The sequence below is a fragment of the Trichosurus vulpecula genome, chromosome 7 (genome assembly GCF_011100635.1).
Source record: "Trichosurus vulpecula isolate mTriVul1 chromosome 7, mTriVul1.pri, whole genome shotgun sequence".
NCBI classification, from domain to species: domain Eukaryota; kingdom Metazoa; phylum Chordata; class Mammalia; order Diprotodontia; family Phalangeridae; genus Trichosurus; species Trichosurus vulpecula.
The window spans coordinates 188,057,097-188,081,811 of record NC_050579.1 but is presented as its reverse complement, the minus strand read 5'-3'; the positions used below and the strand labels follow the sequence as shown (position 1 = coordinate 188,081,811).

Below are 24,715 nucleotides of genomic sequence, written 5' to 3'. Positions count from 1 at the left end.
TGTGAATTAGTTCAAACTTTCTGGAAAACAATTTCAAATTATGTGAAGAAATTTACTAAATTGTTGATAACATCAGATGTGGCTGGTCCAATCAGGAGGCAAATACTCCAAGGAGGTCAAAGATGGAAAGAAAAATCAATTATATGAAAATACTGACAGCAGCACTTTTTGTGGTCATTAAAAAAAAAAGTGGGTGCCCCATCTGGAGAATGGTTGAACAAACTGGTTTATGAATGCAATGGAATAGTACTGTGCCATAAGAAACAAAAAATGTGAAATTCAAAGAAATATAGAAATACTTGCACAAATCAATGCAGAGCAAAGCAAGCATTAATAGAAGAATGTGAACAATGATATAATGTAAATTATGTAAATGACAACAATAAAAATCAGCTGAACTAAAATTAAATGCAATGACTAAACACTCAATGGTGAAACATACCTCCCTATTTTTGGTGGATGGAACTGCTCAATGTTGCATAAGCTATCAGCTGAGCTCTTTGGTAGGCTGATTTTCTTTAACTATTTTTGTCTGCTACAAGTTCAGTGGTGGGGTGAGAATGGGAAGGAAAGTGTATTGGTAAAAATACGAAGGGCACAAAAAATGTTAAACATTAACAAAACTTTTCAAAAAGATGACTGCAGGATATTTTCAGTTGGGGTGATGAGCTTAAAAATCATTACCTAAATTTTGTACTAACAAAAAGGTAAAGTTCAGAGAATAACTCCACACAAAGATAAAAGGTAAATCTGGATAAATAATAGTTATAATTGATTCATCACCATTTAAATGGCAAAGTACAAAGTATCCTTGGATAAGTTCAAGCTCCAACACTGAGTGATCATGGATTTAAACTAATTAGGCTTGTTTTCTCATCCATAAAATGAAGACAATAATTTTTCCACTACTCACTGTTTTAAAGAGTTTTATAAACCATAAGGCATTATGGTTTATACTTAGACATCCTTACCATGATAAAAATAGAATCTCCACAATTCAATGGAATTTTAATTAATACATTCCATTAATCATAGGCTAAGAAACAATATTATGAAATTTAACTGACATGAGTTATCAGAAGAATCCAAAATGTCATTTTCTGGTGATTTTGAATTTTGAATTCCACATTCACAATTACAGTGGGAACAGCTGAATAATCAGTAAATTAAAAACTGATCAAAGTGTAAACTATAGTCAAACCATTCTGTCTATATAAACAGCACCATCAAGACTTCTGATGCTATACTTTTGGGTTTCTGCTAAACATACCACTGTGTATAGGCTCCCCCTACTCTCCCAGCTCCTATCCTCTTCTAGCCTTTCATCTCGGAACTCTTCTTCTTCCCATACTCTGACTCCAGACACTTCATTCTTGGCCACGCTCTCAAATACCCCCAGTGACACAACAGGTCAAAAGAAGGAATATACATGTGTGTGTGTGTATACATATGTGTGTGTGTACACACACATACATATACATGCATACACATATAAAGATAGATACAGATATGTACATCTCCCCATCAAGGTCATTTCTATTGTCAACTACGGGCCCCTGGGTGCACCCTACCTCACAATATTCTCTACCCCAACACCTAGCCTCACACTTAGAGATCGGGTCCCCTTGAGTAACTTGGCCTGCAAATTTAAAAAATCCAAGTTTTCACGGCCTGCACCAACAATCTGGAAGAAGTAATAACTTAGAAATCCCCCTCACCACAAATTGTTCCACCTTCATATTCCTTAAGTTTGAGATGCCTCTCTCCAACTATTTCATCTCTTCCTATGCTTCACTTCACACAAACTCATTCTTCCTTCATCAGAGAATCTGGAAAATGGAAGGGACTCTAGTAGCCATCCAATTCAACTTGTATCCAATACAAAAGGAATTTCTACTACAAACACACCCAACAAATGGTCATCGAGGCTCTGCTTTAAGGAAAAGGAACCCAGAAATTCTTGGGTCGGCTCATTCCACTTTTGGACCGCATTGTTAAGAAGTTTTTTCTCATGTTAAGAAGTTTTTCATGACATTAAGTCTAACTGTCCCTCATTGCTCCTGATTCTGTTAAGGTCAAAGAAAACAAATCTAATTCCTCTTTGTGACAGACCTTCAGTTGTTTTAAGACAGTTATCATATCCCCTACTGAGTCTTCTCTCTAAGCTAAACATCCAGTTTCTCATATCCTCAATTCTACCTATCCTGCCCCAAATTCTCCATTGACTTCCAGTCTCACATCTCCAAGTGCCTTTCAGATATATTGAACTGGATGACCAGCAGACCCTTAAACTCAATATCCAAAGCAGAACTCATTATCTTTCCCCCAAACCCTCCCCCCACTTCTACCTTCCCTATTACTGTAGAAGGCAACACCATCCTCCCAATCCCTCATACTCACAATATTAAGAGTCATCCTCAACTCCTCACTATCTTCCCCTCTCCCTAATCTCAAACTGCTACCAAGGCCAGTTGATTTCACCTTTGTAAGATCTCTCAAACATGGTCCCTTCTCTCCTCAGGACAATTCTACAACACAAGTGCAAGCTCTCATCACCTCATACCTGGACTTATTGCAATAGCCTATTGGTGGCACTGCCTGCCTCAAGTCTCTCCCCACTCCAATCCATCCTCTGTTCAGCCACTAAAGAGACTTTCCCAAAGTGCAGGTCCAATTGTGTCACTGTCATACTCAATAGATTCCAGTGGTTGCCTCCAGGTTAGAATATAAAACTCTCTGTTTGGCATTCAAATCCCTTCATAACCTAGCCACCTCCTACCTTTCCAGTCTTCTCCCACCTTACTTCCTGACACGTACTTTTTGATCCAGTGCCACTGGCCTCCTAGATGTTCCACAAACGAGATACTCATCTCTCAGCTCTAAACATTTTATCTGGCTGTCCCCAATGCCTAGAATACTCTCCCTCCAACACTGTCTACTGTCCTCCCTGACTCCCTTTAAGTCCCAACTAAAATCTTATCTTTTGCTGGAAACCCCCTTAATTCTAGTGCATTCCCTCTTTTAATTATTCCCTATTTATCGTACATACAGCTTTGAATATATTTGCTGGCATGCTGTCTCTCCCATTAGACTGTAAGCTCACTGAGGGTCAGCACTTTCTTTTGCCTTTTTTTGTATCTCCACCACTTAGTGGCTGGTACATAAATAGGCACTTATTAAAGGTTTGTTGATTGATATAACAAGAACTAAACATTTAATGTCAGTTTTGGTTAATGTATCATCATCAGCTGCAATCCTTCCACCCCTCAGTATTTTCTCAAGCTCTAATGCTTTTTCCAAATGAACTTTCTATGCTTCATAATCTCAAGTGCACCCTGAACCAATTCTTTTTGTAATCTATCTTCTGACTTCATTCAACTGAAACTGCTCCCTCTAATACCAAAGATCTTTTAATTGCTAAATCTAATGGCTTTATCTCAATCCCCATTCCTTGACATCCTCAACTTTGATATTATCCATCAAATACTGTTCTGGATATTCTTTGCTTTTGAAGTTTTCAGGACAGTGGTCTCTCCTGGTTTTCCTTGTACCAGTCTGGTCATACCTTCTCAGTCTCCTTTACTAATTCTTCCTCCAGATCAAACCTACTAATCAAGGATGTCTCAACATTTTTCCTCCAAGATCACATCAACCCTGGAATTCACACTTTCTCAATACCCTCTGACCCAGGGACACCCCCCTGCCTCTGACTGGAGAGGGTAAAGAGTGGAGAGCTCTTCTCAGATCCTCTATTTAAGTAGGGTACCCAGAGGAGTCATCTCTTCATCTCTCACCTGGCTTCAATCCTTCATACCCCCTAGGAACCTTATCTTCCTATAAGGTCACATCAACCCTAGAACTCACCTCTCATCTGTAACCCCAATCCTCCCTCCTATTGTTGTCCTCCCCCCATTAGACCATGAGCCCCTTCGGGAGCAACAACTATCTTTTGCCTTTCTTTGTATACTCAGTACTTAGCATAGTGCCTGGTGGCACACAGTAGGTACTTAATAAATGTTTATCAACTAACTTGGCCCTCCTGTCTTCTCTCCTCTCTCGATACAATCTTGGTTGTTGATTTAATCCCATGGACTCAGTTATCTCCATGCAGATGATTCTCAGGTCTATTTGTTCAGCCCTAACATCTCTTCTGACTCCCAGTCTCATATCATTGTGTCGTGGATAATTTAAACTGGATGTTCCATAGATATTTTAAACTCAACATGACCAAACCAGAACTGACAGTCTCTTCCCTCAAACATTCCTTTCCTCCAAAGTTGTGTATTATTGTCAATGGTATCATCATCTTCCCACTCACCCAGGTTCACAACCTCACTGTCATCTTTGACTGCTCACTCCCTTTGACTTCAAATGTCCAATCTACTGCCAATTTTTATTGTTTTGACCGTAACGACATCACTTGTATATGTCCTGTTCTCTCTACTAACACAACCACCATCCTGATATAGGCCCTTATCACCTCTTGCTTTGACAATTCCAATGGCTTTCCTATGGGTCTTCCTGCCTCAAATTTCTTCACACTTCAATGTATCCTTCATTCAGCTGGTAAAGTGATTTTCCTAAAGTACAAATCTGATCATGTTACCAACCCTATTTATAATAATTTATTCTTTATTACCTTCAGGATCAAGCATAAATTGTCTCTGGCTTTTATAGCCTTTCACAACCTGACCTATTCTTATCTTTCTAGTCTTCTTACACATTACTCCCTTCCCTGTACTCTACAAGCCCACAACAATGGCCTTCTGCTATTCTTCACACACAATACTCCAGATTCTGTGCCCTTTCACTGATTGTCTCCTATGCCAGAAATGCCCTGCCTCCTCATCTCTGCCTCCTGGCTTCCTTCAAGATTCAGCTCAAACTGTACCTTGTACAGAAAGCTTTCCCTAGTCTCTTCCCCTCCTGCTCTGACTGCTAGTGCATTCCCTCTAAGATTACATTCCATTTACACCATATATATTTAATACGTACAAGTTTTTCCATGTTGTCTTGCCCATTATAATCTAAATTCCTTGAATGTAGGGGCCCTGTTTTTGCCTTACTCATATGCTATAAAACAGAACTGGTCGAAGTCAAAGAATCAAACTGAGTACACTACCAATTTATGTTATTGTATCTCAAGTGGGCCTATATTGCAGGAAGGAAATGTTTTTATTCCTCCCTAAATAATCACTTTATCTCATTCCCCACAGAAGCTGTTCCAAATTTTCTCTTCTTTCCTCATACTTTAATGAGAAAACAGATCATTTTCTATGAGCTCCTTCATCTCAAAATCTCTTTTCATCACCTCTTACTTTGTCTTCCTTTCCCCCAGTCTCTGATAATGGGATAGCCCTTTTTCTTGCCACAGCAAGCTCATCTACATATATCTTTTATATATTTCTCACCTGGCTGCACTACCTCAGGATTTCTCTGACTTGACTTCTACACCATGCCCTCAACATCCTCCCCCTACCTCTGCTTTTCAGCTTCCTTTTCTGTTTTGTCTTCCCTTATTAGACTGAAGGCTCCTTGAGGGCAGGAATTGTTTTTCTTTTTTCAAAGTTACATCCCTGGCGCTTAGTACAGTCCTTGGCATATAGCTTAATATAGGTTTGACTACTGACTAGCAAAACGTGTACGGTAATAGATGACTTCCAGGGCAAAGTCCTAATGGAAGAGACAATAGTGAAGCTCTCCAGATGATACTGGTGGTGGGTAACATTACGCCAAGTGCACCAACTCCCAGAAAACTATGGGCCCTCTTCAGTGAAATTAATGAACAATCCATGGAAGTTAACCCAGCAATTGACATGGGAAAAAAACATAGCCCAAAATCATAGATTTAACACTTGAAGGAACATTAAAGGACATCTGGTCTAATTCTCTCCCTTCACAGATGAGGAAATTTAGGCCCAGAGATGTAGAGTGTTTTGCTCAACACACACTGTCAGAGCTCTGATTTGCACCCACATCCTGTGGCTACAAATCCAACACTTCCCACTCTTCCTACTTCCCAGGAAGTTTCTGACATAAGTTGGAAAAATACCCACTGATTTTGTCCATCAGTACTTATATCTTGCATAGGCACTGCAAATGGACAATGAACTGGCTTAGAATTAAATAAGAGAAAGAGAATGAGATGAACTACATTTGGAAAATTGTGCAGCATTTTTTGATATCCTAAGGTGCTTCCTATAACCAAATCACTCTTTTAATGCTGATCTTCTTCCAGTAATGGCTATGAATACCATGTTGGATAGAATCATGAATGACTATGAACCACAAACACCATAATAATTTCGAATGACATAAAAAGGTAACGGAATGATGCATGGCAAGACATTACAATTATATATGTTCAGAAAGGAAGTTGGTCACTTATATTGAAAGTGAAGGGTAACAGGTGAATAGCCCAATCGTTGCTCTGAAACATATAAAACGTTAAAAGTGCCAAAGAAGGCCTTCTGATTGTCATGTACACCAGCCCAACCCTGACAGTCATCCAAGGGACCAAACGTTATGGAGAAAGGGCTCCCTACTAGTACTGCCAATAGCCACCAACCAACCAAACACAGCATTGTAATGTTAAAACAGAAGGTGACATGTGGCAGACAGGTCAAATCATTGCAACTCACCTTCACTACAATTTACCCTCAGACTCACTCATTCCAGGACCCAGAGTCCAAGAGTCTTAGGAATTATAGTATCCCCCAGACCATCGTGCCTACTTCAAGCTCATCCCCCATTGCCATCATCAAAGAAGGAAACCCTTATAAAATAAGGACCTGAATTCTCTGCTGCCATCACCAACTGATAATCAATTGCAACCAAACCAAAAGGTAAGCGCAAGAACCCTGGAAATAGAACTGTCTCCCAGATCACCTACTCCGGTACCAGCCTAGTCATCACAGAGTGTAACCCTTGTGGAGACAGAACCTTTCAACAGTCTCTGCAAGTGCAGCAGCCCCCACCTCCTCAGTAGCTAGAGCTACTAAAGACCTGGAAAAGGAAAGCTCACCCAAGCCGCTGGCACTTTCAAATGGTTCAACACCAGCAAAAGATAAGGTGTTATCAATGGAAATGATACTGATGAAGATGCATTACCATTAACTTTGCACTATACCTAAGGACTCCTGTGCCTTTCCTGACTTGAAGCTGAAACCCTCAATGTGTACTATCTCCTCGTACTGGAATATTAGCTTTTTGAGAGATGGAAGTGTCTTGCTTTTTCTGCTTGTATCCCCAGTGCTTCCCATAGTGTACAAGGTAAGTGCATAATAAATGTTTTTTCATTCATTCCAAAATTTCAATGTAAGCTCAGCATGATGATAGAAAACAACACACAGAAGAAGAAGGCATTCACTACTGATAAGATCATAGATCAACAGAAGGATATAAGTACATTTTTTTGTTTCAATGATGCTATTAAAAACCATGTCATATGCTCACTCACTGAAGAATAGCTCCAGGCCTCATCTTCATGAGTTCAAATCTGGCCTCAGACACATACTAGCTGTGTGACCATGGGTAAGTCACTTAGCCCTATTTGCCTCCATTTCCTCATCTATAAAGTGAGCTGGAGAAGGAAATGGCAAACCACCCAGTATCTTTGCCAAGAAAACCCTAAATGAGGAGCAGCTAGGTGGCACAGTGAGTACAGCACCAGCCCTGGAGTCAGGAGGACCTGAGTTCAGATCTGACCTCAGACACTTGACACACTTACTAGCTGTGTGACCTTGGCCAAGTCACTTAACCCCAATTGCCTTGCCTTCTCCCCTCCAACAAAAAAAAGATAAGGAAAAATAGGGGCAGCTAGGTGGCACAGTGAGTAGAGCACTGGCCCGGGAGTCAGGAGGACCTGAGTTCAATTCCAGCATCAGACACTTGACACACATACTAGCTGTGTGACCTTGGGCAAGTCACTTAACCCCAATTGCCCTGCCTTCTCCCCTCAAAAAAAAAAAACAAACCCTAAATGTGGTCATGAGTCAAACACAACTGAAAAACAACTAAACAACAATGAAATATCAGAAATTATGAAAATGATGAAAACATAAAAGCATGGAAAGTTTATATGAACTGAAGCAAACTGAATTAAAACCAGAAAAACAAAATACTGATTACAACAAGGTAATGGAAAATCAAAACAATTAAAACTGAATGCTACAAAATTATAATGACTAAGATGGGCCCCAAAGAAGTATGAGAAGATACTCCTCACCTCATTCCCTTCTTTGAACAGGTGGGAACTATAGATGTGGAACACTACAGATTATGTCAGAATTTTTCAATATGTTGCTTAAGTTTGCTTAACTTTTTCTTCCCTTTAAAATAATTTTTTTGTGATGTTATTCTTTGAGTGATGGCTATCTAGGACAGGGAAGATGGAGAGATACACGAGAAAATATATTTGATGCAAAAACAAACCATCAATACAAATTTATTTTATAAAAATGAAAATGAAAAAGCATCATACTACATAATTTGTTTAAATTTATACTTTGAAATATTTCATATCTGAAGAATCATACCAAAAGACATCTCTAAGAGATAACTTTCCTTTATAATGTCAAAATCACTTGGATAAACAGCATGACAAACTATATGGCAGAAGTCAATTTTGCAAAGAGTACATAATATGTACATGATTTCAAAAAGTATTTTAGAATAAAATTAGGCCAATGTGATTTTTTAACAGCTATACAAAGTTTATAAGAAAGAAAAGGGAGGTCCATTTTTTTAAAGCCACCTCTATAGGAAGTGTAAACATCATTCTGACTTATAATTATATTTTAAATTTCAAGGAAAAAAATCACCCCAAAAATATTGCTCAAATTGTATTAGGCAAGATAGGTTACCTTTCTGACTTGCTTTAGATATCATTTCTATGTGTTTCATTGCAGCTTTTAACATTTTCTTGGTTATAACTGCTGGGATATCCACCTAAAGAAGAAAGTTTAAATAAAAGTAAAATATTTCATAATTATCGTTAAGATACTGAATGCAAGATACCTATAGCTAACATATTGAATGTAGGATAATTAAACTATCAAAAATAAGATAGCTATATCAAATACATTAAGATTCTAAAAGCCTTGTGTATTCAAAGAACACATTGGCTGTAATATGATACTATCTGAATCATTAATCTCAAACGGCACTTTTCAGATTTCTCTCAAAATAAGCATCTGAATTGCTGGAATTAAAGAATTACGGAGTTGCTAAGGACCCTAGAAATCACCTGGACCAGTCCTAAAAGAGGCACAAACTTCCTTTTCACAAATTTTCCCTACAAGTGCCTTGCACATAACGGCTATCTAGTAAATATTTAACAACTCTGCCCTAACGATACAAACACTACTGAAGGACTGTAAAGTCAGAGAGCTTTTGTTTTTGGCAAGAGTAATTGTTTGCCCTTACACTGAGTCCAAATCAATCCCACTGTCATTTCTATGCACTAGTCCTACTTCTACCCCCGGGGTTTGAAGACAACAATCATCTGATCCCTTGTAAACCTTTTCTTCCTCAGGCTAAGGAGCCCTAGTCCTTTTATTTAAGAAAAAAATTTTAACACTAAATAAAAAGCATATTTCCACATATACTTTGGAAAAGGAGATCATGTATGAAACTGCAAGTCTCTATTATGTAGAGCTTGGTCTTCAATGCTGATGTATGTGTTTATGATTCCTTCTGGCCTTCTTTAAGATTTCTTCTCATTTTGAGGAGGCAGGAAGGAAACCCCACCCCTAATCCTTTTCTTCCTCAACCCTCCTCATAAATTGAAAAGAAAGAAAAACAGAACTCTTGTAACAAATAACCATAGTCAAGAGAAACAAATCCCCACAATGGCCATGTCAAAAAAAGCATGTTTCATTCTGCAGCTTTAGTCATCACCTCTCTGGAGGTAGGTAGCATGTTTCATCATAGGTCCTCTGGGATTGTGGTTGATCATAATACTGATCGGTGTTTTTAAATGTTTCAAAAGTCTTTTTCCTCACAATAGTTACTAGTATATGAATTGTTCTCCTGCTTTTGTTCACTTCATACTACATCAATTCACACAAGTCTTTCCAGGTTTCTCTGAAACTGTCCCTTATTTCATTTTTTATGACCCAAAATATCCCATCATATCCATATACATTAATATATAGAGTCACTGCCCAATTGATTAGAATCCCCTTAGTTGCCAGTTCTTTGCCACTACAAAAAGCACTACTATATTTTTGTACATATGGGTCTTTTCTCTCTTTTGTTAATTTCTCTGAGGCATAGGTCTAGTAGCTGCACCACTGGATCAAAAGACATGCATCAGTTTAGTGACTTTGGGAGCAGAGTTTCAAATTGCTTTCCAGAATGGCTGAACAAATTCACAGCTCCACTGATGGAATTAATGCATCTATTTTCCCACAACCCCTCCAATATCTGTTATTTTCCCTTTTTGCTATCTTTGCCAAACTACTGGGTGTGAGGCAAAACCACAAAGTTACTTTAGTTTTCATTTCTCTAATTATTAGTAATTTGGAATTTTTTTTTCACATGGCTCTGGAGAGCTTGGATTTCTTCCTTTGAAAAATGCCTGTTCAGAGGTTTCTACAACTGATCATAAACCTCTAACTCCATGTTTTAAATGCTTCTATTTTTGAGACAGACAGATATGAATGGGGAGGACAGAGACAGGCATAAAATGTTATTTAACTTTGGACACTGACTTAGAATGTCAAATATCAAGTCTTCAGATAAATACTTATGTACTAACAGATTTGATTTCTTCAGTATCTTTTGCTTATGTTGTTCTCATGCTTTTGGTGTGTCATTTAATACTATATTTTATTTAGTGCGGTAAAATTTTGTTTCACTTGTAAAATACTAAGAAAGTTTATTGATATAAATTTAAAGTGAATACGTGATACGTATAAATTGTGTATTTTTGTTTACAAAGTTTTATGTACCTGCTGTCTTTTTTATTACTCAAAAAAAAACAAAACAAAACCCTGTGATGAGGCAGTACAAGCGTTACTCTCTTGTTTTGTAATACAAGGAAAATTAGGAACCCCTGAGTAACTCCCAGCTACTGACAAGCACCCCCAGAAAGAATGGACTCAGATATCTTTGGCATTTAGCAAACCCCCTGGGACTCCATGACTCCACCAAGGAATGTGAATAGACAGGACCATCCCACTGAAGGATAACCTGGTGGACCCTTTCTAGCAGATATCCCTGGGGCTCAGTGACTCCACCAAGGAATGTAAATGAGATTATCCCACTAGTACGATAACCTGACTGAATCTTTTGATCAGCCAGGACCTTTGTTCCTGCTTCCCCCACATATCCTATATAAGCCAAGCTGTCACCCCAACACATTGCCATTGATTTGTGGTGCAGTACCCCAATGGCCGCTGGCTAATAAATTCTCCACTTAAAACTTATACTCTGTGGGCTCGCTTCTGGTACAACAGTTTCTATGTGATAGATGAAGAAACAGGTTCAGAGAAATCATAGAAGCTGGACCTGAGCCTTGAACCTCACTGTCTCCCAGTGGTGAAGAGCTTCAGAATCTCATAGCATGCTACAGAAAAGTGCTATAAAATTTCTATGATACATATTCCACAGCCCTAAAATCTTTCTGTTTCAAGCTGATATTACATATAATGTACCACTTAAAAAAAAAAAGAGAAAAGAAAAATGCCTGTTCAGGAGGCAGCTAGGTGGTGCAGTGAGTAGAGCACTGGGCCTGGAGTCAGGAGGACCTGAATTCAAATCCAGTCTCGGACACTTGACACTTCGGCTGTGTGACCTTGGGCAAGTCACTTAACCCCAACTGCCTTGCCTTCCCCCCTCCAAAAAAAAAAAAGTACCTGTTCAAAGTTGTGGTATGTGAGTATAATGGAATACTATTGTGCTATAAGAAATGATGAGAAGGAAGACTTCAGAAAAACCTGGAAAGACTTATGTGAACTGATGCTGAGTGAAGTAAGCAGAACCAGGAGAAGATTATACACAGTAACTACCACATTAAGCGATGACAAACTTCCACAGACTTGGCTCTTCTCAGCAATGCAAGGATCTAAGACAACTCCAAAAGACTCATGATGGAAAATGCTGTCCACATCCAGAGAAAGAACTATGGAGTCTGAATGCAGATCGAAGCATACTATTTGCTCTCTTTTTTTATTGTTGTTTTGTTTCTTCTTTCTCATGGTTCCTCCCACTGGTTCTAATTCTTCTTTACAACATGACTAATGTGAAAATATGTTTAATATGAATGTATATGGAGAGCTATATCAGATTGCACACTGTCTTGGGGGAGGGGGAGGAGGAGAATGGAGGGGGAGAAAATTTAAAACTCAAAAGCTTATGGAAATGAATGTTGCAAACTAAAAATAAATAAATTTAAAAACAAAATACCTGTTCAGATCCTTTGACCTCTTATTTATATAGACAAATAGGTGATTCAGGAAGATTTCAGTTCAAATTTAACCTCAAAAACTTAACTTGCTATGTTACCCTGGACAATCTCTTCACTGACTGCCCCAAGTTTCCTCATCTGTAAAATGAGGATAGTAACTGCACCTATCTCCTAGAGCTGCTGTGAAGAAAAAATGAGATAATACTTGAAAAGTGCTTCATAAACATTAAGGCACTATGTAAATACTAGCTATCCACCAAAAAATGGAATTTTCTAATATTTGTATCAGTTCTTTATACACCTTGGAAATGAGACCTTAAGGGAGAACTTTCACTCAAAATTACTTCCCTTGCCACTTTTTCCATTATTTCCACTGAGATTGTTGAACATTTGTCTTTCCAGATTAATTTCATGATCATTTTTTCCAGCTCAAAAAAAAATAATCCTTTGGAGCCTGACTGTTATGACACAGAACAGGCATAGTAAGGCAGTATTATAATTTTTGTTATATTGGTTCATCCTACCCATGAGCAATTAATATTCCTCCAAATACTCCAATGAGGTCTATCTTTATATCTGTAAAGAATGCTTTGTGGTTATGTTCATACACTTCCTGCATGTGTCTTGGCCTTAGGTAGCCTCTCGTTTTGTGTTTTTTATGAATGAAATTTCTCTAACTCTCCCAGTTGGATTTTTTGGGCAATATACAGGACTGCTGATGATTTATGTGAACTGATTTTAGGTACTGCAACTTCACTGAAGTTATTGTTTAATTTTTAGTTGACTCTCAAGGCTGTCCAAGTAAATCACCACATCATCTGCAAAATGCAAGAATTTTATTTCTTCTTTGCCTAAGCTTATTCCCTCCATTTCTTTTTTCCTGTCCTATTGCTATGGCTAGCATTTTTGGCACTCCATCAAATAACAGTTGCCTTAACATTACTATTATTAATACTAGTAATAGCTAGAATTTATACAATGTCTACTATGTGCCAGGAACTGTGCTAAGTGCTTTACAAATATTCTCACATTTGATCTTCATGTTAACCCGGGAAGGTAGGTGCTATTCTTATCCCCAGTTTACAACTGGAGAAACTTGAGACAAGCAAAGGTTAAATGACTTGCCCAGGGTCACACAGCTAGCAAATGTCTGAGGCCAGATATGATTTCAGATCTTCCTACATTCAGGCCCAGTACTGTCCCCTTCTTCCAGCCTAAACAGATTCATTCCAGAAGGGACGACTGAACCATTTTTAATCATGCATTTCACCCTAGAGGACTGAAGGTATATTTTAACTAATAAAAGGAAAGAATTATTCGATATATTCTATGTAAGACTGAAAATAAAACATTTAAGTTATTAAGGAACAATCGTAAGATAAAACCTAGAATTTCTTATTTAAAACGTATACCTTGTGAATTCTTCGGACTAGTACAGATGCAAAAAACCGCAATGTTACTCTCAGTTCATCAACAAAAGACTCATCATCAGTTACATCTCTGTGAATAAGCAAAAAAAGCACTTTTAGCAACTTAGAGAAGTCTTACAATTCACCATAAATTATTCAAATTAAAGCCTTATTAAGCACCTGCTGTGAAACAGCACTATGCTATATGCCCTACTGACATCAATACAGAAATAATATAGTGTCTGTCTTTAAGATTACATTCTACTGGGTGAGGGGAGAGAAGACAAAAAAAGGGAAACATGGACACAGATATGTAAACACCAAATAATTTAAGGTGAGGGGCAGGCAAGCTACTACATATAGCAGTTTCCTGCTGGATATAGCACTTAAACTAAGCCTGAAAGGAATCAAGGGATTCTAAATGGTAGAAATGAAGAAGATAAACATTCCAAGACACAGGACACAAGAGGTTAAGACCGTTGCAGTTTAAAAAATAGTAAGTCATTTTGTATAATTGTACAGTATGTAAAGGGGAACAATATGAAAAAAATATTGGAAAGATAGGTGGGAGGTAGATTGTAAAGAACTTTAAGTGCCAGACTAAGGAGTTTAAATTTTGCCCGAGGCAATATGAAGCTACAGAGGATTTCTGAGAAAAAGAAGGACATCAGATCTGTGCCTCAGAAGGACTGTCTCAGCAACTAAGTAGAGAATGGACTGGTACAGAGACAAACTTGGGAGCAGCGAGACCAATTAGAAGGCTATTACAATAATCTAGGCAAAAAGATGATAAGGACCTGAATTCGCACAACAGCAGAGAAGGGATATATGAACCAAAATATTGCAAAGGCAGAACTGATAAGACTCGACAACTCATTATATACTGGAGGCATCGGAAAGGTGAGGAAGAACTAATCTGAGATTGTAAATCTGAACGACTAGACAGGTCTTGGTTCCCTTGACAGTAACTTTGCATTCCCTGGCTAGTGTGGCTGGATCACAGAGTATGTGGAGAGGAGTTAAGTAAGAGAAGACTGGAAAGCTAAGGAAGGGCCCAGGCTGGGAAGAGTTTTGAATGTAAACAAGAGAACTTTATATCGACAGGGAGTCACCAAAGTTTGGGGACAACTGGGTGGCACAGTGGATAGAGTGCTGGGCCTGGAATTAGGAAGCCTCATCTTCCCTAGCAGATGGCCTCAGATACTTACTTGCTGTATGACCCTGGTCAAGTCACTTAACTAATCCTTGTTTCCCTCAGTTTCCTCATCTGTAAAATGTGCTGGAAAAGTAAATGGCAAACCACTCCAATAACTTTGTCAGGAAGACCCCAAATGGGGTCACAAAGAGTTGGACATGACTAAAAAGTGACTGAACAACAACAGTAAAGTTTATTAAGGAAAAGGGTAACATAGTCACACCTATGCTTTAGGAAAATCACTTGGCATCTGAGTGAAGAACAGACTGAAGTACAGAGAGATCTGAGGCAAGGAAACCAGATAAGAAGAGGTAGTAGTCTGAATGAAAACTGGTAAGGTTGAAGTAAGGTGGTGGCCATGTAAGTAGAGATGCTGATAAAGTAGAAACACCATGGTTTGGGTATGTGGGGTGAGAACAAGGAGTTGAGGATAACATAAAGGTTGCAAACTGAGGTGACTGAGAGGATAGTGGTGGCCTTGATACTAATAATAAAGTTCAGGAGAAGAAAAAGTTGGGGGCAAAGACAATGAGTTCTGCCTTGGCCATGCTGAGTTTAAGATGCCTACAGGATTACCTGGTTCAAGATTTCCAAAAGGCAGTTGGTGACAAAGGACTGGAGTATAGGAGGATGACTACTGCTTATTGATTAGATCTGGGAATTATTGATAAGATCTGGGAATAATCTGCATAGAAACAATTTTAACCCTAGGGAGTCTATGAGCTCAACAAGTGGTATCTACCAGAGAGGAAGAATAGAGAGCCTTGGGAGAAATCCATGGATAGGGGTATGGGTATGACATGAAGATCTAGAAAAGGGGACAGTGAAGGACCACCCGGACAGATGAGAGCAGAATCAGGAGAATATAATAAAGTCACAAAAACCTAGAGAGGAAAAAGTATCCAGGAGATGATGCTGATGGAGTACAGTCAAAGACTGCAGAGAAGTCAAAAAGGATGGGAACACTTTAAAGTCCATTAGACTTAGCAATTAAGAACATAGTAACTGGAGTTACCAATCTCAATTACCAGTTTCAGGTGAATGATGAAGTGGAAGCCAGACTGAAGAGAGTTTAAAATCAAGTGAGAAGAGAAGAATTTGGAGCACCTGGTAAAGATGTCTCTCTCAAGGAATTTAGCTGAAAAGGAGTGAAAAGATATAGGATAGACAGCTTGAATAGTTGATCAAGTAAGGTTTAAATTAAAATTAGAAGAGACATTGTAGGCATGTTTATAGGCTACTAGGAAGGGGCCATTAGGGAAAGATTGGAAATTAAAGAGGATGAAAAGGATAGTGATGACAATCTGTTGGAGAAGATGGGAGGAGATGGGATCAAGGGTACATTTTTTTTCAAGGGTGCATTCAGAGAAATGGCATGGCTTGGAAAGTAGAAAGTAAAGATGGCCTAACACGAAGGTGGGTAATGATGTCACAGGATTGATATCACAGGATTAGTCAGACGTGTCAGAGGGGAACCATGAGAGCATAATGTCCCAAAAACAAAGAAAGGAGAAAGAATATAGGAGGTGATGGTGACTGACAGTGTGAAAGGCTGCAAAGAAGTGGAGAAGGATTGGAACTGAGAAAAGGCCATTAGATCTGGCAATTAAAGGGTGATACACTTTGGAAAAAGCACTTTCAACTTAATGTTGAAGTCAGAAACCAGACTGCAGAGAGTTTTAACTGAGTGAAAGGAGAAGTGGAGGCAAAGAGAATAGCTAGCTTTATCTAAAAAGTGGAGTAGAAATAAAGGACAATAGCTTGCATGGATGACAGGATCAAATGAAAGGTTTTTTTTTTAAAGGACAAAACAGACATGGACATTTTTGTAGGTAGCAAAGAAGGAACTGAAGATCAGAGAAAGAGTGGGAAGGATAACAGCAACTTGCTAGAGTAGATAGGAGCAGATGGGATCAAGGTGCACGTAGACAAGTGGGCCGCAGCAAGGAGGAAATCATGTCTGAGTAATGAGGAAAGAGGATGAGAGAGGAGAGAGTTCTTGGCTATCACCAACACAGATATCAAAAAACGTTCAGTTTATAAAATGGGTAAATTTTGGGAGGAGTCTCCTACTTTCGGAAGGAAAATAAGCTGCTTTTCACTTCCCTGAATCTGAAGGTACCTGGGGAGTGGAGCAAAAAGCTGATAGCGAAGTCCTTGAGCATAAAATTAATGCTGAGAATAAAGTTCCTGTTAGCTATGCTTCATAAACCCTGAAAATCCTTCTAAAAGGGGTTCAGCATGGAAACCTAACTTGAAAATACATGTTAAGATCCTAAAATCTAATAACAATATCTTCATCCACCAGTTAAAGATGTTTAATCACGTTACCACATAAGGTTCTTTAAATAGGCTAACTTCTATCCATTTTGTTAGCACTCTGTATTTGTCCAGCAGGCTTTTAAAATTTAATATTCTCAAAAGCTGATCCACTGCCCTCTCTATACTCTGTGAACCCCTAACTCAATGTCACAGTCAGTGCCATTAACATTCAAGATTTTCAATTTTCCATGAATTCTTTACTGAAATTAACTACCATAATTATTCAATTAGAAAATGTGAAGATTTCTCAAAAATCATGTAATTTAAAAAATCAAATTCATTTATCTATTAATAAAAATAAAATTGCTACATCCAGAACTTATGAAAATCTTTCATATCAAAAGATTAGTTCTCTTGATAAAAAAAAGTCCAATGGCTTTCCCATTATATTTTTGTCCTGGAGGATTAATAAAATAGAAAAAGTAAACCAGACCCTGCCCTTAAGGAGATTACCTTCTAGAAAGGGCTGAAGGGGAAATGTCATTTACATATACATAGGTAAATACAAAATAACTCAAGAAGGAAAAGAGCTCTATAAATTAGTATTGGGTATTTATGTGTAGAGCCCTTAATTCTGATTGGCAGTCATTCTACAATATTAATGGGTTTTCTGAAAAGAACACATACCTGTACCAAGGATAAACAAAGTTTTCCAACACTAATTCAAGCACCTGGGGAGAAAACATTTTTTTTAAAAGAAGAGTGCTTTAACTCATCTTGGGAAAAACATCATTACATTTAGTAATAATAAATACACGATAATACGAAAATTGTCAAAGAAACTGCTCCAACAATCTAAATAGTCCCAGAAGCAAAAATCTAAATAGCACCAGAAAACTGTCAAAGAAACTACTCCCAAAGAACTGCAAAGCCTAAGGAGGAATAAAGGGAAAACAAGTGACATTTGTAGTTTAAAAGGGCCTTACCTTCATTATTTCACTTGACCCTTACAACAGCTCTCTAAGGCAAGCAATACTAATAGATAATACCACTGTCCCCATTTTATAAGTAAGGACATTAAAGATTAGAGATTGATTTGCACAAAGTCACAAAGATAGTAAGTCCTAGAGGTGGTATCTGAACTCTGGTAGTCTTCCTAGTACCATGTGCAGTACACTCTGCTACACAAGAGTAAAAAAATATGTCAAAACTTGTCCTTTTTCAATTCTAGAGGTGGAATGTATGGGCATACATATGTGCGCTGACTCTTGTTGAGAGATGGAATAGAAGGTCAGGACTCAAAAAAGGAAGAGCTGAGAATGATAGCCATAAATCTATATACAATAAAAGGCATCTGTAAGTCATCACTAGTACACATGCTGTGACCTCATAGCAAAACCTTTTTACTGGCAAGAAGTGTGAATGTAAATAGTTTTTACTATAAGATGTCAACATGAGGTATGTTAGTATGGGAAATGGGATATTTCTAAATTAACAGTATCCTTTATAAGTACAATATACAAAAGATATTCCTCTAGAAAGAGTAAATGCTAGGAGATGTCACTTGCTGTCACAAGCCTCTTTTAGACAAAGGAGAATGGAAAAATACATTTAAAGATTTTAAAACCAGAAGGTACTTTGGAAATTCAGAAAAAGGAAAATACCAAGTGATAAAGTGGCATCTTGCTCCACTTCCAGCAGCTAAGGAACAGAAAACAAATTGAAAAAAAGGAGAAATGATGAGGCCGGGTTCAAAGTGCTTACTTTTTCCCCAATTAGCTTAGTAACAATTTGTCTACTACAGAAGAACAGGTGAAGTCACCAATTCCTGTTTGTGCTCTAGTAAGTGAATAACAAAGCTAGAATGACTGCTGAGAAAGCTATGTAATACATTAACATCTACTCACTCTAGCAAAGGTCATTTGGAAGTTACCTGGGTAGAATGCAAAATGGGTATTTCTTCTGTCTTTAACCACAGAAAGGCAGTGGCACTAATTATCAATACTGTGAACCAGGCGTAACAGGATTTCCTTTGAAAAGACTTCGGAACAAAATTAAAATACTGGATCCACAAGCATTCCTAATTTGTCACTCAAGCTAAATAGGTAAAAACTGTATTTTAGCTTGTACTGCTAATTTGTAAAAATAAGTGAACTTAATTTTATCAGTTATTATTAATAATTTATTATTAATAAGCTAGCAAATTCTATTTGATGGACTCCATATATTAGAAGATACTCTTGATTAAGATTTCTGTTGAACCATTTGTTGAAGGAAATTTCTTTGGGTACTTTACCACACCATCTATGTCTGAATGTGCACATTTGGAGATCATCTATTACCTCTGAGAGAGATGCATCAACTTTGGAAGATACTTTAAGGTCTAGCCAGGGCTGGTAGTTTTCAAGCAGCAAAGTAGGTCTAAAAAATATAAAGCGATCGAGCTGCTTAAAATCCAGAATATAACAGAAATCAGAATACAAATAAATACCGAACATATATCTTACCTGTGCCTTTCACATTTCACTTTTCCACACACAGCACAGCTGTGACCTTGGGGAAACAGTTCTTGGAGTTCTAAATGCTTAAAGAAAAAAAATTAAGGAAGCAATCACATTTCTTTCACAAAAATATTTCAACAATCATTTATATATGCAAATCAGCTCTAAAAGAACACAGATTTCTCAGAAGCTTTCAATTATTATGAAAGAATGCACCAAAAGAAATAACATGGAAATTTTACCCTCTGTATTAAATGTTTAAACAATTTCTCCAAAATTTCCCTTAAAAGTTTGAAAGTTAAAATTTTTGCAAGTCGAAAATGCCAACAGTCTTTTAGACTCATTCATATCTAGTTATAAAGAAAAATAAAATATTTTCTATAATATTTCTAGAGCTAAAATCTGAAGTTTCAGAACACTTGCAAGAAAGAATTCAATCTATATATAAACCCTGTAATAGGTTTCTCTCAAACTTTTTAAGAAGCAGAGTTACTTTTCATGTCTCTAAAAGCTTTCAAATCATCAGGATGGAGGAAAAGACTGATAAATAAGAAAATTGCTCAGAGGTGAAGCCAGAAGGTTTGCTGCCAGCTAACCCTTCTTACACACAGAGAAGATGGGAGTATCAGGGATAACTAAAAACTAAAAGCATTCTCAATTAAAATACAAATAAATTTGAATTTTATCACAACAGCATCTACATATTTAAAAAAATAGTAAATACATGTAGTACCAGTTATTACTTAATGTCTAAAGTCCTGCTTCAGACACATATCAGACTATGAGGTCCTTGGGCAAGTTACTTAACTTCAGAGTCTCATATAACTTTCTAAGATCCTAAGTGGCACCGAAATTTCAAGACTGAATTTGGTAAAGGGAATTTTCTCACCAGGCAAGGGGGAGGGAACAAGCATTTGTATAGAGCCTATCATGTGCCAGTCACTATGCTGAGCCTTTTTTCCAAATATTTCATTTGACCATCACAGCAACTCTTCAAGGTAGGTGTTGTTATCACCATTTTCCTTACCAGAGAAGTCTTTACACCAATGAAATCACAGATATAGTTGCCACCCACCCCCCCAAAAAAGGAGGAGGGGGGCCAAAGGGAGAGGAGGAAGAAAGGGGGGGAAGAAGAAGATATGCCTCTGAAGAAGAAGATATACCTGCTGGTACAGTCCCATAAGACTGTAAGGCTATCAGGTTGGAAACCAAAAAGCTAGAGGTATTACTGGTGGTATAAAAACATGATTGGCATTCATACAGTAGAGGATTAATTATGCCCTGAAATACTAAAAATTATATTTTTGATGTAACAACTAAGAAGAAATTTTACCTTGGACTTGTATTTTATTGTGAAGAAAATATTTGGCAAAAGAGTATCCGGTCCTAATGAGCAGTAGAAAGTGACAACTCCAGCCACAAATGACCAGAAGATCATTAAAATATGAAGATACCTTGTAAAAAAAAATTTAAGATAATAGGTATAAACAAAATATGCAAGCTACTAATTCCATTTTTCTTAAATAGCATTATTACTTTCTTGAGCAAATTCGCTAAATGCAATATGAACATTTTGAAATGTTATAGATTTCAAAAGGAAAAAATTAAATAACAAATAAGTTTCTTTTTTTCTCCTTTTTTTGCAAATAAGTTTTTCATAAAACAACTATTCACAATTTCATAAGGAATTAAAAGTATTTCATTGCTAACAACTCCATGAGGTCTTTGGGGAAAATCTGACTACAATTGATTTGGACTTCTTTCTACTCTTTTTGCACAACACATTCACAGTACCATGTATGAAGCAAGATGATAACATTAGGGGTGGAAGAGACCTTAGAGATTACATAGTCCAATCCCCTCATTTTTCCAGATAAGTAAACAGAGGGCCATAGATGTTGAATGACTTGCCCACAGTCACAGGGATAAAGAGTTGGATTCCTCTGACACTAAACCTGACTCTCTTTTGTACTACACCACATTAAGGAATGTTCACTAAATTGAATTCACATCTATTCACCGTCAAAAATTCAAAGTATCAGCAGTAATTATCTCTAAGCGAGAGATAAGGCAATCAATTGCTTTACCAGTTCTGGCACTTATGTATCTATGCAAAAAAAATTTCCTTTCAAACCCTAGATACACAAGTGAGGAAACTTAAGATCAAAAACTTTCTGTTCAGCTTCTTCCTCACTTTTTTAGACTAAAACACAAATCTTAGCATCTCTACTAGTATTTTTTTTATTCAGTAGGTAACAGTAACATGATTGCTTTTATGGCATATATCCTTTTAATGATTTCATTTGGGAAAACTGGATAATCACTGCAAATTAGGAGTATTACATACAGTATATACAAACAGTTCTCAAAAGAAGAATTGCAAACTATTATCAATCATATCAAAGAATGCTTGAACTCCCTAATTAGTATTAGAGAAATTCTCTTATTTGAGAAATATAAATCAAAACAACTTGGCAACTTTATTCACAGCAAATTAGTCAAAACAAAACAGGAAAACTGTCAATGTTGGGCACACCAACACAGCTTCAAACTGATTCAACAATTCTGGAAAGTAGTTTGTAATTATGGGAAGAAAGTGATTAAATGTCCATATTCTATGAATCAGATATTCCACTAATAGGGATATATCAGAAGACTGTCAATGATAAAAAGAAAGACCTCGTATACAATAAATTATTTATAGCAGCACTTTTTGTAATAACAAAGAATTAAAAAGTAGATGTCTGCCAACTAAGGAAGGAATAAACATGTGACTGTAATGGAACATTATTGAACAGTTAGAAATAACAAATGAAGAATTCGGAGAAGCATGGGAAGATTTTGATAAAATGATGCAGGGTAAACTGAAGATGGAAAACAATACATAATGTCTACAACAAGGTAAAAAATAACAATTAAAAAATGAAACTGAATGTGGTGAATTACAATGACCAAGGTTGACCAAAGGAATATAAAAAGGTACTTCTCTCCCCTATTTACAGAAGTGGAGGCCAATGGGCAGTGAAAAAACAGATAATTTCCCATTTTTTCAATGTATTGGTCAGTTTTTATAAGCTGGTTTTTCCTTTCATTCTTGTTCTTTGTCATAAGGGATGATTCTCTGGGAGAGGTAGAGGAGACTAATACATTGGGGAAAGTAAGTGTGTGCAAAAACAAAAGATCAAAATAAAAATTTATGTTAAAAAAAAAAGTTCTGCAACCCAGGAAGGAGAGGACCTTCTTTGGGAAAAGTGGCAGGGTGGAAAGAAGAGAGAGGGAATGAGTATGCCCTCTTACTTCTCAGTGAAGTGTAAGCTGTAAAGTCACTTGTTCTGATTAAAATAACTGGCATCAGTCAGCATCCCCCTCCCTGCATCTCTCTAAATATTATAATGTCAGTGTAAGACAGTGGGAAGAGTGCTACCTTTGGAAACAGATCTAGATTCAAATCATGGTTCTACCTGTGTGATCTTGCTCAAGTCACTACCTTTCTCTGGGTCTGTATTTCTTCCTTTGAAAGCAGTATGGTACAAGGGAAAGAGCACTGGCTCTGGACAAAGACCCTGGCTTAAAAGTCTATGTTTAATTCTAACAACAAGAAAGACTGTGAGCTACCTACTTAACCTACCAGGGCTTCTACTTTTTTTTCATCTGTAACCTGAGTTAGATTAGATGAACCTTGAAGCTCCACATCAATGGTTCTTAACCTTTTTTTATGTCATGGACCCCTTTGGCCCTGGTGAAACCCATGGGCCACTTCTCAGAATGTTTTTAAATGCACAAAACAAAATACATTGGATTGCAAAGGAAACCAATTACACTGAAATACAGGTATCAAAATATTTTTTAAAAGCAATTTCTCAGACCCCAGGTTAACAATCCCTACTCCATCTCTGTAATACTATTATTCTTTTTAATGAAGGTTTGAAATCATTCTGCTATTTTTCTTGTACTTTATCAAACTATAAATATTAGTTTGTTTACTCTACTTTCTTATTTCTGCAAGCAAAATAATACACAAACTGTTCCATTTCTTTTTTCTCCTAATTTAAAACAGGAAATGCAATACCACAGTTAAAATTCTAGCCTTTATCTACTTACAGAAAATTTATTACTGCTACTAAGTGAATTATCATATCTCAAGCAGTCTCAGCTTACTCAAAAATTAATTTTCTAGAAGCGACTCAGTCATAAGTCTAATTTTGGCTATCAGTTTTGTATTAAAATCTTTCATCTCTTTAACATGAGAGTATTATAATAACATGTGTGATTTTCTCTATTAATTTTCTTCTTTTTAGATCACAAACTTCTAAAAGGTAGAAAACCCATTTTCTCTGAACTCTACGAACCTCCAGAGGACACATCAGTCATCAAATACAGTATTCTCATTCTTCTCCAACCAAACCAACAAAACTTTGACTCTCTCCTTTTCTCATAGAAAAAAATCCAAACTCTTTGGCTTCAAGACCCTGCAGGATTTGTCTGCAACCTACTTTCCAGCTTCATCTTTAATTACTCTCTCAAATACAATCCAACAAATATTAACAATAGCCCTTACAAACTGTGCCAGATTCTTCTTGTTTACCTTGCCTTTTCTGTACCCCTATGAAGAGCCTTCTCTTAAATTCTACCTCTCAGAATGCTTGATTTCCTTCAAGATTCAGCTGACTTTGACTGAGAGAAAGGCAGGGAAGAGAAGGGAGGAGGCACAGCTTTCCTGGTCATCCCAGTTTCTAGTGCTTGGCTCACTAAGATTATAAACTCTCTTCTATAACCATCTGAATGAATAAGCATTTATTCAGCAATTATGTGTTATGCACTGTGTTAAGTGCTAGGGATACAAACAGAAAAAGCTAAACGGTCTCTGCTCTCAAGGAGTTCACTCAAATTGGGGTAGACAACACATAGGAAGGGGATTCAGCTGAAGGGAGAATGG

At 37.2% G+C, this 24,715-nt stretch overlaps 1 protein-coding gene across 5 annotated transcripts in view; it reads right to left on the bottom strand.

Moving 5' to 3' along the window:
- Window positions 1-24,715, bottom strand: part of SNX14 (sorting nexin 14) — a 111,859-nt gene that overhangs the window by 72,322 nt on the left and 14,822 nt on the right. For 3 of the 5 annotated variants that reach the window (XM_036766474.1, XM_036766472.1, XM_036766473.1), the window contains exons 2-8: window positions 21,113-21,233; window positions 19,786-19,862; window positions 19,621-19,699; window positions 19,212-19,319; window positions 17,966-18,009; window positions 13,825-13,912; window positions 8,865-8,949 (exon numbers count right to left, since the gene is read on the bottom strand). In XM_036766474.1, coding sequence (XP_036622369.1) covers window positions 8,865-8,949; window positions 13,825-13,912; window positions 17,966-18,009; window positions 19,212-19,319; window positions 19,621-19,699; window positions 19,786-19,862; window positions 21,113-21,233 — 602 coding nt within the window. The remainder of the gene's footprint in view (window positions 1-8,864; window positions 8,950-13,824; window positions 13,913-17,965; window positions 18,010-19,211; window positions 19,320-19,620; window positions 19,700-19,785; window positions 19,863-21,112; window positions 21,234-24,715) is intronic. The other 2 variants (XM_036766476.1, XM_036766475.1) reach the window with 1 other exon arrangement.